The sequence below is a fragment of the Pagrus major genome, chromosome 13, assembly GCF_040436345.1.
Source record: "Pagrus major chromosome 13, Pma_NU_1.0".
NCBI classification, from domain to species: Eukaryota; Metazoa; Chordata; class Actinopteri; order Spariformes; family Sparidae; genus Pagrus; species Pagrus major.
The window spans coordinates 31,748,234-31,767,552 of record NC_133227.1 but is presented as its reverse complement, the minus strand read 5'-3'; the positions used below and the strand labels follow the sequence as shown (position 1 = coordinate 31,767,552).

At 38.3% G+C, this 19,319-nt stretch overlaps 1 protein-coding gene across 1 annotated transcript; it reads left to right on the top strand.

Annotated features, from left to right (window-relative positions):
* The first annotated feature begins 1,237 nt into the window (after positions 1 to 1,237).
* On the top strand, positions 1,238 to 18,061 carry lrrc32 (leucine rich repeat containing 32). Its single transcript, XM_073478751.1, has 3 exons — positions 1,238 to 1,409; positions 11,530 to 11,674; positions 14,241 to 18,061. Exons 2-3 carry the CDS (start codon positions 11,582 to 11,584, stop codon positions 16,098 to 16,100), a joined length of 1,953 nt encoding a protein of 650 aa, XP_073334852.1. The 5' UTR covers positions 1,238 to 1,409; positions 11,530 to 11,581; the 3' UTR covers positions 16,101 to 18,061.
* The last annotated feature ends 1,258 nt before the right edge of the window (positions 18,062 to 19,319 follow it).

The following is a 19,319-nucleotide window of genomic DNA, read 5'->3' as shown; positions in this document are numbered from 1 at the left end:
GCACATCACATTGTCTTCATGAGCAGATGGAAACATCTTCTTCATCTTCTCTGTCAAAATAATCTCATTAATTACATTATCAGTATTGAAGACTCACAGGAGGACATGTTTCTGCTGACTGAGCTATTTTACCTTCAGTACTTTAAGTTTATGTTGTTGACAGTACTTCTGTCTGAGATGTGAGTATTTGTACATCACGTACTTTGATCGGTTTCACACAGTCAAAGGATCTAAAACACGTTTGTACCAGAAGATCAACCAAAAAAGTGTATTTTTAAACTTTTACAAAGAAGATGTGAAATCTATACATTAATGCTGACCGACGAGAAAATCTAAACATTATAAACATGTTGTCCAAACCTGCTGAAAATCTGATAAAGAAGAAACAAAAGACTCAATGAGACATTTGTGAAGAAGATTTAAGCACCTTATTAAAAAGTGATTGTTTTTTACACTTATGTGTCCATAATGTCCAACTGATGACATCATCACCCTCAAGAGCTTAAAGAAACAAAACATTTTACTTCAATCATTTAAGAAAACAAAAAGTCAACAATAGTCTGTAGATGGCGATCCCGCCAAAATAAAAGCTGATGTTCTTCAGATGAAGATCAGTCTGAGGCTCGGTGCCTTGCTCAACAGCCAGAGGAGGAAGTTTGACTCATTCACAGTCACTTCAATCAGTGTGTGTGTGTGTGTGTGTGTGTGTGTGTGTGTGTGTGTGTGTGTGTGTGCGTACGTGCGTGCGTGCGTGTGTGTGTGTGTGTTTTGTTTACAGCGTGGTGGACCAGAGAGAAGTCACATGGCCAATCACGCTCACTCCCACAGTCCTGAAGGGGATGTGTGATGTTTCAACACTCCCACACATGCTCTGATAGCTGATCAATATCTGCTGATGATCAATCATCAATAATCAATACATGCTGCTGTTTGTCTGTCTTTGTTTCCATGATAAACACATTAAACTCTGAGCTCACTCTGAACTCTGTGGTCAAACATTAAAATAGCCTGAATTCCAAATGGAGTTTGGTGCGTGAGAACATGAGAGTGTGTGGAGAGAAGGTCCATGTTGAGGAGTAATGGAGGGTCTTTGTCTCCACCTCTGGACTTCCCCACACCCTTATAAGGCATTTCCCAGAGCGCGGTGGGAGGGGTCAGCAGGATGTTCTCACAGGATGTGATGGCTGGACTCAGATGTGGAGGGAACGTCAGCTGAGAGCAGAGCAGGACTGTTTGTTCAGTTACTGCATCGATATCTGAGACAGTGTGTGTGTGAGAGTGTGTTAGATACTGTGTGTGTATGTGTGAGAGTGTGTTAGGTAGTGTGTGTGTGTGTGTTGTGTGTGTGTGTGTGTGAAATCAACATGGTGAGGAGGAACGACCAACAGTAGTCATCAGATCACACTCAGGTAAACAGCATGTTGGATTATTGGACTGTAGGAGTGTGTGTGTGTGTGTGTGTGTGTGTGTGTGTGTGTGTGTGTGTGTGTGTGTGTGTGCCTGTGTGTACACACTCTGATCTTGCACTTCAGTAAAAGTATCTGTACACTGTAAAAAGTTATATGAGTTTAAAGATCTTTAAAAGTTTTTTGTCTCGATCGTTACAAAAATCATAAAAGTGATGAATTAACATTGAAATGAATCTGAAGTCAGTTTTGTGTTGTTTAAACAAACAGCGTCTCCGTCAGGTCGACGTCATTTTACTCTTAAATTAAAGATTTATTTCATTTTTAATGTGCTAAAATAAAAAAAAGCAGAGTTATGTGCAGTGTCCAGTTTGTCTGCCGTCAGCAGCATCTTACACATATTTACCTTCAGTTGTGTAATGCAGTACAAGTATAAAGTACTCAATACGATGCTGTTAATGAAGTAAAAGTAACAATACTGCAGTGTATTAATACTCTGATACAAGTTCTGCATCTGAAGTTCTTCTGGTGTAAAGGTACAAAGATATCAGCAGCAAATACTCAAGTACTCACCATGTTAAGAGTTACATTACGGAGCTTTGAGATCTGATAAATATCATATATTTATCAAATCTGATGCAAACAAAATTATTACATTTATTATTGTTTATTTCTACATTACTGTCGTGTTCAATTAGATAAAAGAAGAACAATAAGATGTGTGAGAGTCTTTAAGTGTTTTATATATTAAACCAAAGTAACTGTAGTAAATATATCAGTTCAATAAATGTAGAAGTATAAAGAATATATATATAAATATAAATAAAGAGGTATTTGCTGATATTCAGTGTATTTATGTTATTTTCCACAGATTACAAACATTTGAAGACTCATCAGAGTCCACTTATATACACTTATATACATTTATATAGACTTATATACATTTATATACACTTATATACATTTATATACACTTATATACATTTATATACACTTATATACATTTATATAGACTTATATAGACTTATATACATTTATATACACTTATATACATTTATATACACTTATATACACTTATACACATTTATATACACTTATATACACTTATACACATTTATATACACTTATATACACTCATATACATTTATATACACTCATATACTTATATACACTTATGTACACTCATATACACTCATATACACTTATATATACTTATACACATTTATATACACTTATATACACTCATATACTTATGTACACTTATATACACTCATATACATTTATATACACTTATATACACTCATATACTTATATACACTTATGTACACTTATATACACTCATATACACTCATATACACTTACATACACTTATATATACTTACTGATTGACACACTTATTTCAAGATTTTTAACTTTCTGCACAAACATAATATTTAGTTTTAATTTTCTCCTGTTTATTTCTTGTATTTTGACTTTGTACTTTTTACAGTGTACAACCCTGTAAAATGCTTCTCCATTCAAAGTAAAAGTACACAAGTCAAGTTTTCATTTACAGTTAGATTTTTCATTAAAAACAAATAGTAGTATTTTTACATTGTGTTACAGTACTTTTACTTCACTAAAGGAGCAGTACTTTTTTCACTACCGATTACTGCCAGCATGGTAAAAGTACTCAAAGTCATTCTGTAGTAAAAGTAAAGATATGGTGTTAAAATATTACTTTGGTCAAAGTGAAAGTCACCCATATGAAGAGTACTCGAGTAAAAGTCTTAAAGTATCTGATATTAAATGTAGCTAAGTATCAAAGTATCAGTAAAGTAACTGATCTATATATTTACATGTATGTATAAACTGTGAGTCAGCTGATCGTCACAATCACTGTTTTTATCTGATCGATGATAAAATCAATTAATTTCAAAATGATGCAGCATGTAATCTGTAAATTAACTAGTAACTAAAGTTATCAGATAAATGTAGTGCAGTAGAAGTACACAGTGGTATCACATGAAGATACTTTAAATTAGCTCAGTTAGCTGTGCATTTAGCAATCAGGACTGGGAGCTTAGAGCATCAGGGGAGTGTTTGTTGACACGGTTAGCACAGGGTCTTTAGCTGAGGCTAGCTGGTTAGCATCATGCTAACTCCAGCTCACAGACGTCCTCAACACGACATGTTGTTCTTCTTCAGAATCGTGTTGGTTCTGATTAAAGAACCGGAGACAGAAACAGTTCTGAAGTGTAAAGTGTTGTGAAGCTGACGTGTGACAGACCGTCTGATGACATCGTGATGAAAGAAGCTTTAAAGAGTCTGAAGTCTCTGACGATGACTGAGAGGATGACCCGGTTCAGACAGCTTCTGTTTGTTCTGTTTGTTCCCAGCAGGTCACATGTTTGTCAGTAACACTAACTGAACCATGTGTTGTTAACGCAGCTACAGACTCACATTGAACTGTGACAGTAACAACAGTGTTGTAACTGCAGTACAACAACTGTTGTAACAGTAACAACAGTAAGAACAGTAACAACAGTAACAACAGTAAGAACAGTAACAACAGTAAGAACAGTTACAACAGTAACAACAGTAAGAACAGTTACAACAGTAACAACAGTAACAACAGTAAGAACAGTTACAACAGTAACAACAGTAAGAACAGTAACAACAGTAACAACAGTTACAACAGTTACAACAGTAAGAACAGTTACAACAGTAACAACAGTAAGAACAGTAACAACAGTTACAACAGTAACAACAGTAACAACAGTAACAACAGTTACAACAGTAACAACAGTAAGAACAGTAAGAACAGTAACAACAGTAACAACAGTAACAACAGTAAGAACAGTTACAACAGTAACAACAGTTACAACAGTTACAACAGTAACAACAGTAACAACAGTAACAACAGTTACAACAGTAACAACAGTAAGAACAGTAACAACAGTTACAACAGTAACAACAGTAACAACAGTAACAACAGTAACAACAGTTACAACAGTAACAACAGTAACAACAGTTACAACAGTTACAACAGTAAGAACAGTTACAACAGTTACAACAGTAACAACAGTAAGAACAGTAAGAACAGTTACAACAGTAACAACAGTAACAACAGTAACAACAGTTACAACAGTTACAACAGTAAGAACAGTTACAACAGTAACAACAGTAAGAACAGTAACAACAGTTACAACAGTAACAACAGTAACAACAGTAAGAACAGTAACAACAGTTACAACAGTAACAACAGTTACAACAGTAACAACAGTAACAACAGTTACAACAGTAACAACAGTAACAACAGTTACAACAGTAACAACAGTTACAACAGTTACAACAGTTACAACAGTAAGAACAGTTACAACAGTTACAACAGTAAGAACAGTTACAACAGTAACAACAGTTACAACAGTTACAACAGTAACAACAGTAACAACAGTAAGAACAGTTACAACAGTAAGAACAGTTACAACAGTAACAACAGTAACAACAGTAACAACAGTAACAACAGTAAGAACAGTTACAACAGTAAGAACAGTTACAACAGTAACAACAGTAACAACAGTAAGAACAGTTACAACAGTTACAACAGTTACAACAGTAACAACAGTAAGAACAGTTACAACAGTAAGAACAGTTACAACAGTTACAACAGTAAGAACAGTTACAACAGTAACAACAGTTACAACAGTTACAACAGTTACAACAGTAACAACAGTTACAACAGTTACAACAGTTACAACAGTAACAACAGTTACAACAGTAACAACAGTAAGAACAGTTACAACAGTAAGAACAGTTACAACAGTTACAACAGTAACAACAGTAACAACAGTAAGAACAGTTACAACAGTAACAACAGTTACAACAGTAAGAACAGTAAGAACAGTTACAACAGTTACAACAGTTACAACAGTAACAACAGTTACAACAGTTACAACAGTAAGAACAGTTACAACAGTTACAACAGTAACAACAGTAACAACAGTAAGAACAGTTACAACAGTAAGAACAGTTACAACAGTAACAACAGTTACAACAGTTACAACAGTAAGAACAGTTACAACAGTAAGAACAGTTACAACAGTTACAACAGTAACAACAGTAACAACAGTAAGAACAGTTACAACAGTTACAACAGTAAGAACAGTTACAACAGTAACAACAGTTACAACAGTAAGAACAGTTACAACAGTTACAACAGTTACAACAGTAACAACAGTTACAACAGTAAGAACAGTTACAACAGTAACAACAGTTACAACAGTAAGAACAGTTACAACAGTTACAACAGTAACAACAGTAAGAACAGTTACAACAGTTACAACAGTAAGAACAGTTACAACAGTTACAACAGTTACAACAGTAACAACAGTAACAACAGTTACAACAGTTACAACAGTAAGAACAGTTACAACAGTAACAACAGTTACAACAGTTACAACAGTAACAACAGTAACAACAGTAAGAACAGTTACAACAGTAAGAACAGTTACAACAGTAACAACAGTAAGAACAGTTACAACAGTTACAACAGTAAGAACAGTTACAACAGTAACAACAGTTACAACAGTTACAACAGTAACAACAGTAACAACAGTAAGAACAGTTACAACAGTAAGAACAGTTACAACAGTAACAACAGTAACAACAGTAACAACAGTAACAACAGTAAGAACAGTTACAACAGTAAGAACAGTTACAACAGTAACAACAGTAACAACAGTAAGAACAGTTACAACAGTTACAACAGTTACAACAGTAACAACAGTAAGAACAGTTACAACAGTAAGAACAGTTACAACAGTTACAACAGTAAGAACAGTTACAACAGTAACAACAGTTACAACAGTTACAACAGTTACAACAGTAACAACAGTTACAACAGTTACAACAGTTACAACAGTAACAACAGTTACAACAGTAACAACAGTAAGAACAGTTACAACAGTAAGAACAGTTACAACAGTTACAACAGTAACAACAGTAACAACAGTAAGAACAGTTACAACAGTAACAACAGTTACAACAGTAAGAACAGTAAGAACAGTTACAACAGTTACAACAGTTACAACAGTAACAACAGTTACAACAGTTACAACAGTAAGAACAGTTACAACAGTTACAACAGTAACAACAGTAACAACAGTAAGAACAGTTACAACAGTAAGAACAGTTACAACAGTAACAACAGTTACAACAGTTACAACAGTAAGAACAGTTACAACAGTAAGAACAGTTACAACAGTTACAACAGTAACAACAGTAACAACAGTAAGAACAGTTACAACAGTTACAACAGTAAGAACAGTTACAACAGTAACAACAGTTACAACAGTAAGAACAGTTACAACAGTTACAACAGTTACAACAGTAACAACAGTTACAACAGTAAGAACAGTTACAACAGTAACAACAGTTACAACAGTAAGAACAGTTACAACAGTTACAACAGTAACAACAGTAAGAACAGTTACAACAGTTACAACAGTAAGAACAGTTACAACAGTTACAACAGTTACAACAGTAACAACAGTTACAACAGTAAGAACAGTTACAACAGTTACAACAGTAACAACAGTAAGAACAGTTACAACAGTTACAACAGTAAGAACAGTTACAACAGTTACAACAGTTACAACAGTAACAACAGTAAGAACAGTTACAACAGTTACAACAGTTACAACAGTTACAACAGTAACAACAGTAAGAACAGTTACAACAGTTACAACAGTTACAACAGTAACAACAGTTACAACAGTAAGAACAGTTACAACAGTTACAACAGTTACAACAGTAACAACAGTTACAACAGTTACAACAGTAAGAACAGTTACAACAGTAACAACAGTAAGAACAGTTACAACAGTAACAACAGTAACAACAGTAAGAACAGTTACAACAGTAACAACAGTTACAACAGTAACAACAGTTACAACAGTTACAACAGTTACAACAGTAACAACAGTTACAACAGTAAGAACAGTTACAACAGTAACAACAGTTACAACAGTAACAACAGTAAGAACAGTTACAACAGTAAGAACAGTTACAACAGTAACAACAGTAAGAACAGTTACAACAGTTACAACAGTAAGAACAGTTACAACAGTAACAACAGTTACAACAGTAAGAACAGTTACAACAGTTACAACAGTTACAACAGTAACAACAGTTACAACAGTAAGAACAGTTACAACAGTTACAACAGTTACAACAGTAACAACAGTAAGAACAGTTACAACAGTAACAACAGTAAGAACAGTTACAACAGTAACAACAGTAACAACAGTAAGAACAGTTACAACAGTAACAACAGTTACAACAGTAACAACAGTTACAACAGTTACAACAGTTACAACAGTAACAACAGTTACAACAGTAAGAACAGTTACAACAGTAACAACAGTAAGAACAGTTACAACAGTAAGAACAGTAAGAACAGTTACAACAGTTACAACAGTTACAACAGTAACAACAGTTACAACAGTTACAACAGTAACAACAGTAAGAACAGTTACAACAGTAAGAACAGTTACAACAGTAACAACAGTAACAACAGTAACAACAGTTACAACAGTAACAACAGTAAGAACAGTTACAACAGTAACAACAGTTACAACAGTTACAACAGTAACAACAGTAACAACAGTAAGAACAGTTACAACAGTAAGAACAGTAACAACAGTTACAACAGTAACAACAGTTACAACAGTTACAACAGTAACAACAGTAACAACAGTTACAACAGTAACAACAGTTACAACAGTTACAACAGTAACAACAGTAACAACAGTAAGAACAGTAACAACAGTTACAACAGTAACAACAGTAACAACAGTAACAACAGTTACAACAGTAACAACAGTAACAACAGTTACAACAGTAACAACAGTAAGAACAGTTACAACAGTAAGAACAGTTACAACAGTTACAACAGTAACAACAGTAACAACAGTAAGAACAGTTACAACAGTAAGAACAGTAACAACAGTTACAACAGTTACAACAGTTACAACAGTAACAACAGTAACAACAGTAACAACAGTTACAACAGTAACAACAGTAACAACAGTAACAACAGTTACAACAGTTACAACAGTAACAACAGTAAGAACAGTAACAACAGTTACAACAGTAACAACAGTAACAACAGTAACAACAGTTACAACAGTTACAACAGTAACAACAGTAACAACAGTAAGAACAGTAACAACAGTTACAACAGTAACAACAGTAACAACAGTAAGAACAGTTACAACAGTAAGAACAGTTACAACAGTTACAACAGTAACAACAGTAAGAACAGTTACAACAGTAAGAACAGTAACAACAGTTACACCAGTAAGAACAGTTACAACAGTAACAACAGTTACAACAGTAAGAACAGTTACAACAGTTACAACAGTTACAACAGTTACAACAGTAACAACAGTTACAACAGTAACAACAGTTACAACAGTAACAACAGTAAGAACAGTAACAACAGTAAGAACAGTTACAACAGTAACAACAGTTACAACAGTTACACCAGTAAGAACAGTAACAACAGTTACAACAGTTACAACAGTAAGAACAGTTACAACAGTTACAACAGTAACAACAGTTACAACAGTAACAACAGTAAGAACAGTAACAACAGTAAGAACAGTTACAACAGTTACAACAGTAACAACAGTAAGAACAGTTACAACAGTAACAACAGTTACAACAGTAACAACAGTAACAACAGTAACAACAGTTACAACAGTAACAACAGTTACAACAGTTACACCAGTAAGAACAGTAACAACAGTTACAACAGTTACAACAGTAAGAACAGTTACAACAGTTACAACAGTAACAACAGTTACAACAGTAACAACAGTAAGAACAGTAACAACAGTAAGAACAGTTACAACAGTTACAACAGTAACAACAGTAACAACAGTAACAACAGTAAGAACAGTTACAACAGTTACAACAGTAACAACAGTTACAACAGTAACAACAGTAAGAACAGTAACAACAGTAAGAACAGTAACAACAGTTACAACAGTAACAACAGTAAGAACAGTTACAACAGTAACAACAGTTACAACAGTAACAACAGTAAGAACAGTTACAACAGTTACAACAGTAACAACAGTTACAACAGTAACAACAGTAACAACAGTAACAACAGTAAGAACAGTAACAACAGTAAGAACAGTAACAACAGTTACAACAGTTACAACAGTAACAACAGTAACAACAGTAAGAACAGTAACAACAGTAACAACAGTAACAACAGTAACAACAGTAAGAACAGTTACAACAGTAAGAACAGTTACAACAGTTACAACAGTAACAACAGTAAGAACAGTTACACCAGTAAGAACAGTTACAACAGTAACAACAGTTACAACAGTAAGAACAGTTACAACAGTTACAACAGTAACAACAGTTACAACAGTTACAACAGTAACAACAGTAACAACAGTAAGAACAGTAAGAACAGTAACAACAGTAAGAACAGTTACAACAGTTACAACAGTAACAACAGTAACAACAGTAAGAACAGTTACAACAGTAACAACAGTTACAACAGTTACACCAGTAAGAACAGTAACAACAGTTACAACAGTTACAACAGTAAGAACAGTAACAACAGTTACAACAGTAACAACAGTTACAACAGTAACAACAGTTACAACAGTTACACCAGTAAGAACAGTAACAACAGTAACAACAGTTACAACAGTTACAACAGTAAGAACAGTTACAACAGTAACAACAGTTACAACAGTAACAACAGTAACAACAGTTACAACAGTAACAACAGTTACAACAGTTACACCAGTAAGAACAGTAACAACAGTTACAACAGTTACAACAGTAAGAACAGTTACAACAGTTACAACAGTAACAACAGTTACAACAGTAACAACAGTAAGAACAGTAACAACAGTAAGAACAGTTACAGCAGTTACAACAGTAACAACAGTAACAACAGTAAGAACAGTTACAACAGTTACAACAGTAACAACAGTTACAACAGTAACAACAGTAAGAACAGTAACAACAGTAAGAACAGTAACAACAGTTACAACAGTAACAACAGTAAGAACAGTTACAACAGTAACAACAGTTACAACAGTAACAACAGTAAGAACAGTTACAACAGTTACAACAGTAACAACAGTTACAACAGTAACAACAGTAAGAACTGTAACAACAGTAAGAACAGTAAGAACAGTAAGAACAGTAAGAACAGTTACAACAGTTACAACAGTAACAACAGTAACAACAGTAAGAACAGTTACAACAGTTACAACAGTAACAACAGTTACAACAGTAACAACAGTAACAACAGTTACAACAGTAAGAACAGTTACAACAGTAACAACAGTAAGAACAGTAAGAACAGTAAGAACAGTAAGAACAGTTACAACAGTTACAACAGTAAGAACAGTTACAACAGTAACAACAGTAAGAACAGTTACAACAGTTACAACAGTTACAACAGTAACAACAGTTACAACAGTTACAACAGTAAGAACAGTTACAACAGTAAGAACAGTTACAACAGTAACAACAGTTACAACAGTAACAACAGTTACAACAGTTACAACAGTAACAACAGTTACAACAGTAAGAACAGTTACAACAGTTACAACAGTAACAACAGTTACAACAGTTACAACAGTAACAACAGTAACAACAGTTACAACAGTTACAACAGTTACAACAGTAAGAACAGTAAGAACAGTTACAACAGTAACAACAGTTACAACAGTTACAACAGTAAGAATAGGTGGAACGGGTGGAATGAAACCCGACTCTGTTTCAGACATCTTTCCGTGTCCGTCGTCCTCGTGGGAACTTCCCAGCGTCTCTGATAATCACTCCCCCACCGTCGGCCTGCGGCTGCATGTTGTTATTGTTTTGTTCATTGGAACCAGTCAGGAAATAATTTAGCAAGTTTCCGTATAAAAGTGAGGCCCAGACCCTGATGAGTCACTCTGTGAACACTGAGTTCAACAACAACCTGCAGCTCAGATCAGCTTCAGTCTGCTGACTCATCCTGTCACTGAGCGGCAGAAAGCCCCACATGTCGTCTGTCGACAGGTCGCTCACTTCCCTCTTCCTCTTCCTCCACCTCTAGCAGCTTCCTGCCTCCATCTGACCTCCATCCTCTCTGTGTCTGACGGACCAACATGGCCGTTCTCCGGCCACTCTTCCTGCTGACAGTCAGCTGCTGCCTAGCGGCGTCTGCGAGGCCTCCACGCCACCTCCCACCATGCACGGTGGTAAGTATAAACACACACGGTTCAATAAAGTGATCAGTTTGTATTCCTTTGATCAATCAGCTGATCACATCATATTCAGTTTATCAGTTTCATCTGCTGGCACAGCTTCAGTTACAGTTACAGCTTCAGTTACAGTCACAGTCACAGTCACAGTTATCTGAGCGTCTCCTGACCAGACTGACTGCAGCAGATTCTGATCACCTGTTGTTCAGGTGAGGAGGAGAGGTGACTCCTAATTACTGATTCAGAGCAGGTTGGGTCATTCTCCTTTCAGCCAATCAGAGTGTGAGGACGCCATTCAGTGAAGGTTTAAGAGAGGTGGAGCGATGCTGCTCTGTTTAGTCCGTCTTTGTGGGTCTCTGTTGTCTCATGTTGTCTCTTGTCGTTTCTGCTGGATGAAGTCTGGAGCTGTGACTCAGTTCAGAGGTGTCCTGCCTCGTGCAGCAGAAAGGCTTCTTTAAACCAGCCTGAACACCTCCACACTGAAGCCCCGCCCCCTCCATACACCTTTACTTTGTTTCCATTTCATTTCCATTGGACAAACTTTAAAAGAAGAGACATCTTCAGTTTATTATCCCCTGAAATTAATTATAGGTTTTTGTGAGAGTTGAGATTCCTCTGAGGAGTTGACAGTCGTCTCTCTCTTCTAGCAGAAGTTCTCAGCTGTTCCTGAACGCACCACAAAGATAGTTGATTGTTGAGTCTCATTCCCAGGACGTCAAATAGCCACGTTTGGTGGGTAAAGCGTCCCGAGCAGCAACAAAGAACATGTGTTGGTGTAAACTAGTGGGTGGAGCCACCGTGACATAACCGTGACGACGCCCACAGGTTTCTGAAGAGCCATAATGAAGCTCAAAGTGGGCGGTGCTGCCCACCGCCATCTTGGCAGCACCTGACTCCACCCACCTCCCAGCTAACTAAAAATGGGCAAAGAGGTGGAGCTGAAGCGAACCTCATTAGTTAAACAAGCCCTCCGAGCTGGAATCTAACGAGCTAGCTAATGCTAACAAGCTATCAGTGTTCACACAAAAAGAGAATTTCACCTGAGTTTGACCCAAACAGTCAGAAAACCTTTAAATGATCAGCAGCTGACAGCAGCCGTGTTTCTACCAAGCAGCAAATTTTATGGAAACGACAAATTAAAAAAAAAAAGATTGTGCGCTCGCTCAAGGTGTTTTTTGTCTTTTGTGAATCAGAGTTAATGTTCAAAATGTTTGACGGAAAGTAATAAAGAAAAGGTAAAACACCACATTCACATGACAACTGTCGGTGTGTTTGTGTTCATCTGACTACAGTCACCAGATACTCGTTTCTTTCTGTTCTCTGCACGTTCATTAAGTAACTATCAGCTAACAGAGACGCAGCCTCTGTCCCTCCCCTCCCGTCTGTGAGTCCAGTTAACGCTCAGAAACACAGATTATGTTCTGATATCTGGATTAAAATCCTCCAGAAGGCTCCAGCAGCACAAACACGATGACAGGTGAAGATCAGTGATGAATTATCTGAGGTGAAGCAGCAGACAGCTACCTGTCACTGAAAGAGGCCACGCCCCTAATTATACATAACTGTAAGCCTCATTATGATTTAAAGCAGTGAGTTTTATAAAAGATGAAACCAGCTGTGAACATGTTTGTTTCTGCTGTAAAGTTCGAACATGGACGGACTCACTGGAGCCTCTGCTGGCCGTTAGAGGAACTACAGCTTGTGGTGCTTCGTTGTCGGCTTCAGTTCAAAGAGTTGATCCGATCGGATCACTTCAGACTCTCAATGAGACGAGTCGTCTCAACAAACTTTGTTTCACTCAGACTGTTGGAGACTCGTTTTACCTGCAGGCTGAACTTTACTGAACCAACAAAGATTTCAATGTGGGTTTAGTGTGCCGCTGATCACTGTGGTCCAGTGTGTGTTTCCTGCCTCGCTACAGTATTACTGTGACTAACTGTGATGTAAACCACACACATCACATGTTCAACACACATGAGGAATGTAAGCAGTCTATATTAAATCAGTGATAACAGCAGGAGTCAGAGCGTCCGGCTCATGAGTTTACTGATGTTAACTCCCGACCACAGATCTGAGCTGGTCTGCTACAATAAATCACAGTGTTTGTTTGTGTTAGAGAGGAATGTCTCATTCAGGATCCCACAGATATGCAGAGAAGCTCAGTGTGCTCGGCCTCAGACAGAGACGGAGACAGTTTTATGAGCTGTTTTTGGACGGGGGGTCTCTGGACATCTGCTCTCAATTATAAACTCACTTAATAACTGAAATACTTGAATCTATTGAGGGAGAGGAGAAGAGCTGTGGCTGTTATAAAGGTGTGTTTTCTTTAAAGTACCTCAGTCTGAGTAGAGCCGGTTACCTCTGAGTTAATGTAAACAGAACCACATGTTGTTTCATGAGACCAGCTTGGTGTTAAACCCTCAGAGGACTGAGCTGCCGTCTGCAGCCGCTGTCGATACTCTGACTCATGAATCCACTTAAAACCAGACGCTGGGTTGTGTCACGGTCAGGAGGGCTGGCAGCACGCCGAACTCATCAGACCTATGTTTGTCTCTGTTCTCAGGTCCAGATGGACGTGTTCTGCAGCAATCTGAGCCTCAGAAGCGTCCCAACCAACCTTCCTCATGCCGTGCACATGTTGGACCTCTCTCGTAACCAGGTCCAGAATCTGAGTCAGGAGACTCTGGCGTACCACACCGGCTTCCACCATCTGAAGCTCCACTCCAACAAGATCCACTTCATCCAGCCGGGCCTCTTCAAAGACATGCCGGATCTGAAGGTCCTGGATCTGTCCAGGAATCATCTGAATGTGTTCGCTCTGTCCAAAATCAACATCGGGCCTCTTACAGCTGTACACTCACTTGATCTTTCAAACAACGGGCTGTACACAGGAATGTCAGACTACTTCCTGTCTGACTGTCCGGTGCTGGAGAATCTCTCTCTGAACAGCAACAGCATCACCAAAATATCACAGAACACATTCAGCGGCTCCTTGTCGCTGACCAAGATCAGCCTCCACAACAACGTCATCCTGGAGATTGAGGACAGAGCGTTTGACTTGTTGAATCATCTCACTGAACTCGATCTGTCCAAGAACTCGATCAGCTGCATCACAGACTTCAACCTGTACAACCTAACGGTTCTGAACCTAAGTCAGAACAGCTTGGAGCTCTTCCAGAGCAGCGGATCTACAAGCTGCTACAAACTTCAGTCTTTAGATCTGAGTGAAAACAAAATGTCCCACTTTCCTCTTCTCCCCGTCGATAACAAGCTCCAGTATCTGGACATTTCACGAAACAGACTCCAGAGCATCAATGTCACAGGCAAACCTGAAAAAAGGGCTTTGTTTCGTTACCTGAGACACCTGGACATGAGCTACAACCAGCTCAGGAGCCTACCAGAGTCCTTCTTCTACTGCATGCTATCACTGGAGGTCCTGAATGTGAGCAACAACTGTCTCGGCTCATTTTCCGTCACTAACCAAAATCTTCTTCAGACGGTGAAGATCGTTGATCTGAGCTTCAACTCTCTGCAGAGTCTCACGTTTAAAGAAAACACTCTGCCATTGCTGGAGGAACTCTTCTTACAGGGAAACGACCTCACCACCCTCCACCACCAGGTGTTTCAAAGACTGCCGAGTATCAGGCACTTGCAGCTGCAGCAGAATTACCTGGAGATCTGTTCATCAGACCAGATCCAGCAGGATCCTGCAGACCAGGACCAGCAGGATCCTGCAGACTGTGTATCCTTCACTTCAGTACCAAACCTGCAGTTCCTGAACCTGTCTAAGAACAACCTGAGGACTCTGCCTGCCAACACCTTCACCAACACCCCACTAAAAGTTCTGGATCTGTCCCTTAACCCGGGTCTAGACATGGACCAGCAGTCCCTGTCTGGTCTGGAGCATTCTCTGGTTCACCTCCTGCTGAGGGAGAACAACATCTCCAGTCTGAACACAGACCTGTCCTCCCTGACGAGTCTCAGACACATCGACCTGTCCACCAACCAGCTGACCACCCTGCCTGTGTGGAACAGAGAGTCCTCCATCGAGTCCCTGAACTTGCAGAACAACAACCTGGTGACCCTGGAGTCCAGCACCGTGCTGGTTCTGGAGCGCTCCCTGAAGACCCTCTACATGGGCTCCAACCCTCTGAGCTGCTGCAGTAACCTGGACTTCCTGCACATGGTGCAGCACTCGGCGGTGGTGGTCCCCGACATCGAGACCGTCACCTGCGTCCACGACGAGTACTCCGAGCCGGTCAACATCGAGAAGGTCACGCAGGAGATGTGTCACCAAGCCGGCATCCAGAATTACATTGTCGCTGTCATCCTGATGGCGTTACTGCTGATGGTCGTCCTCGCGCTGCTGGTTAAATGTTGTCACGCCAGGAAACACAAACACAACCGAAGCTTCAGTGCCTGATGTGGATCAACAGAGAACCTGAAGGAACATGAAGGAACTCACATGTGGACTCTTCCTGTTCAGGGGACGGTCGGTGGTTTAACCAGAGACACAAAACATGAATGTAGGCTGTGAAGTCTTCTGAAGGAGGACGGTCTGTGATACTACAGGGACACATACAGATCTGCTCAGTGATGGGCTGAGACACCTGTCCATCAGTCAAACATGTTCCTTAACGTCCCCTAAACGAAAACACACAGACAAATGACTGAAACCAGAACTCCTGGTGGAAAATATTTTTTCTTCTTGTACTTTGAAGGAGAAGTTTGACTTTTATAAGGAATTTCTTGCTGTCAGCACCTAGTGGTCATTGTAGGAACTGTGGCTCTACAGCAGGGCTGTTTCCTGTTTGGTGTTAGCATTAGCCACATGCTAACCATCACGTTATTGAATGTAAAAGAAAAAATCCACACAAAAACACTTCAACACTGTTTGACTTTCTAGTATATACATTTATTTTCTTCTTCGCTGGAATAAGAAGGTTGTTTGGACTATGCAGGCACATAGCTGCTTAGTTTAGCATTAGGACTAAAAACAGGAGGAAACAGCTAGCTTATCTCCGTCCAAATGTAAAATAATCTGCCTTCCAGCACCTCTAAAACTCACTAATAAAGACGTCATATCTTTAATTTGTGTGCAGTAACTGAGTAACTGCAGGAAGTTAACGCACCCGGCCAAGAAACAGTCGGACACAAAACCCTCAATGTAAAAACCACAATGTGGTTTTCTGATAGAAATGAGCTAATTAGTGAGTTTCCGAAGTGTTGGACGGCAGTTTGTTACTAAGCTAGCTAAGCTAGCAGTTTCCTCTGAGCCCCCAGGAACGGCGCCAGTCTTTAAAGCCAGTTTGTCATTATGGTCAAACTGTGTAACAACACGTGATGAACACTTGGACCCACAAAGACTTCGGAGATCAGTAGATAAATATTTTTGAGCATCACAACGTCTACGATATCTGATATTTGATCCATTTGGTCAGATAACATTGGAGAGTCTAGAAGAGCTGCACCATTTAATCATTTTATCTTTATTCATGTTAGCAGAGGGCTAAACAAGAAGTTAGCTGCTCGTCCAGCGCACGCGCTCCATTGGCCGAACAGAAGATCTGGGTCATTTTACACCCAGAAAGTCTAACTTTTCACTGAGCAGCTTTCTTAACAGGACTCCTCCTCCGACGAGATATCCTGTTCTTATTATACGTCCATGGTTTCCTCCTGTTTCCAGTCTTCATGCTAAGCTAAGCTAAGCTACCTGTCAGCTCTACAGTTACCACACAGAAACGATTATTGTTCTCATATGTGGGGTTTAAATGAAGGGTTGTAACAGTGAGACATCTGAGATATGTTGACTGTGTTCAGTGTCAAACGATCTCAGAGGGGAATTTTCCTTGAAGCTAAAAATAAAACAAAACACTACAGAAGGAAACACAAAGCTGTTCAGAGTCACTGACTTGTTCTTATCAAGCCGTCTATTACTTTTCATGTAGTTTGCACTTTAATGTCTGTGTGTGTGTGACTGTCTCTGTAAACACTAAGATATAAAAAAAGTTTTATTATGAGGTCAGACAGTTTAAACAGGACGTCTCTGTACGGATCAACAGGCCTGTGTGGATATTAAATCTATTGATCTTAATGTTGAAGTTAAACTGAACACTGAAATAAAAACTGTGATACTCTGAAGAATTTTATAAATGAAGACATGAAATCAGCGCTGTCATGTAGTGAGCTGCACTGAGATCCACAGTTTCAGATGTGTTTATTATTATTATTATTATCGTTCATTATTATTATGTATAAGTCAAGTTGATCTGTATTTTTCTTGTCCTGTCATGTTTTTATATTAAATGTAAGACATATTTTGTACTAAATGAATTTTCTTCAGTGTGACATTTAATTTGTGTAAAAACATAAAAACTTCTGAACACAACAAGTTTTAACTTCATTATTTTTACTGAGATCTGAAAATAATATTTTATGTTCATGTTTATAATGTTTGTTTTTTTAATGGAGTTTGGCAGGTTTCCAAAGTGAGACACAGATTATCGAGACGTTTTATTGGCTGAACTTTGTTACAGCGTCGGATGAGACTGATAGCTACAGCCAGCAGCCAGTTAGCTTAGCTTAGCACAAAGACAAAGGGGAAAACAGCTAGCCTGACTATCCAAAAGTAAAACAGTCAACAAGAGGTGTTTGGACAGAAGCAGGTTAACAGTTTCCCTCTGTTTCCAGTCGTTATGCTAAGCTAAGCTAACGGTCTGCTTCATATACAGTGTATAAACATGAGACACACTGATGATCAGAGTTTGAACAGCCTGAAAAGTTTTCAGGTTTTTGAAGAAACAGTTTTAACTTTATAAAATAATCTGAGATTAAAGTAATTTTCTAATATTTAACTCTTGATTATGGAACAAAATCAGCCTCTGACGGTCTGATGTTAATGTTTTTTATTCTCTGTGGTTGTGTTTGTTAAGATATCAAGATTATTAATGATGATGATTGATACACAACACAAACAGATGATGTGACAGCAGGAAAATCAGATAATTAATTTACACAGATATAAAAGAGATGAACAGATTATTTGAGATGCTGAAAACCGATCATGTTTAATAGTTGACAGTTAATTTATGTTAATAAATAAGTCAGGTACTTTCCTTCAGAAGAGAGAGTGGTGATTAAAATGTGTTTATGTTTATGGTCGACAGGGGACGTGGGAAATTTTTTAACTTGCCATGAAGCTGATGTCAAACAGTGAACAGAGAGGTGACCTCACTGATAACTGCAGATGAGTTTATGATCAATCATAAACATGAATGTGATGTAACTTCAGGCTGAAGCTCTCACTTTATTATATCTGCTCATCAACAGTCGTCATGGTGTGATGATGTTTTACAATCAATGCAATAAAAGATATTTTCTCAGTTATAAAAAAGATGACATCATACTTCCCTGCACCAATCAGGTTTCAGCAACATTAGCATCATAATCTATCAGTGAAATGTGATCAGACACTCACACAGTCCTGATGGAGCAGAGAAGATTTGACACTTCATAGATTATAAATAAAGATCTTGATTTAATCTTAAAGATTTAAAGGTGCAATATCACCAGAGAAACCGCTACCTGCCACTGAGTGTAGCTGGTTAGCATGCTAACTTCAGCGATACCTCTGAATCTCACA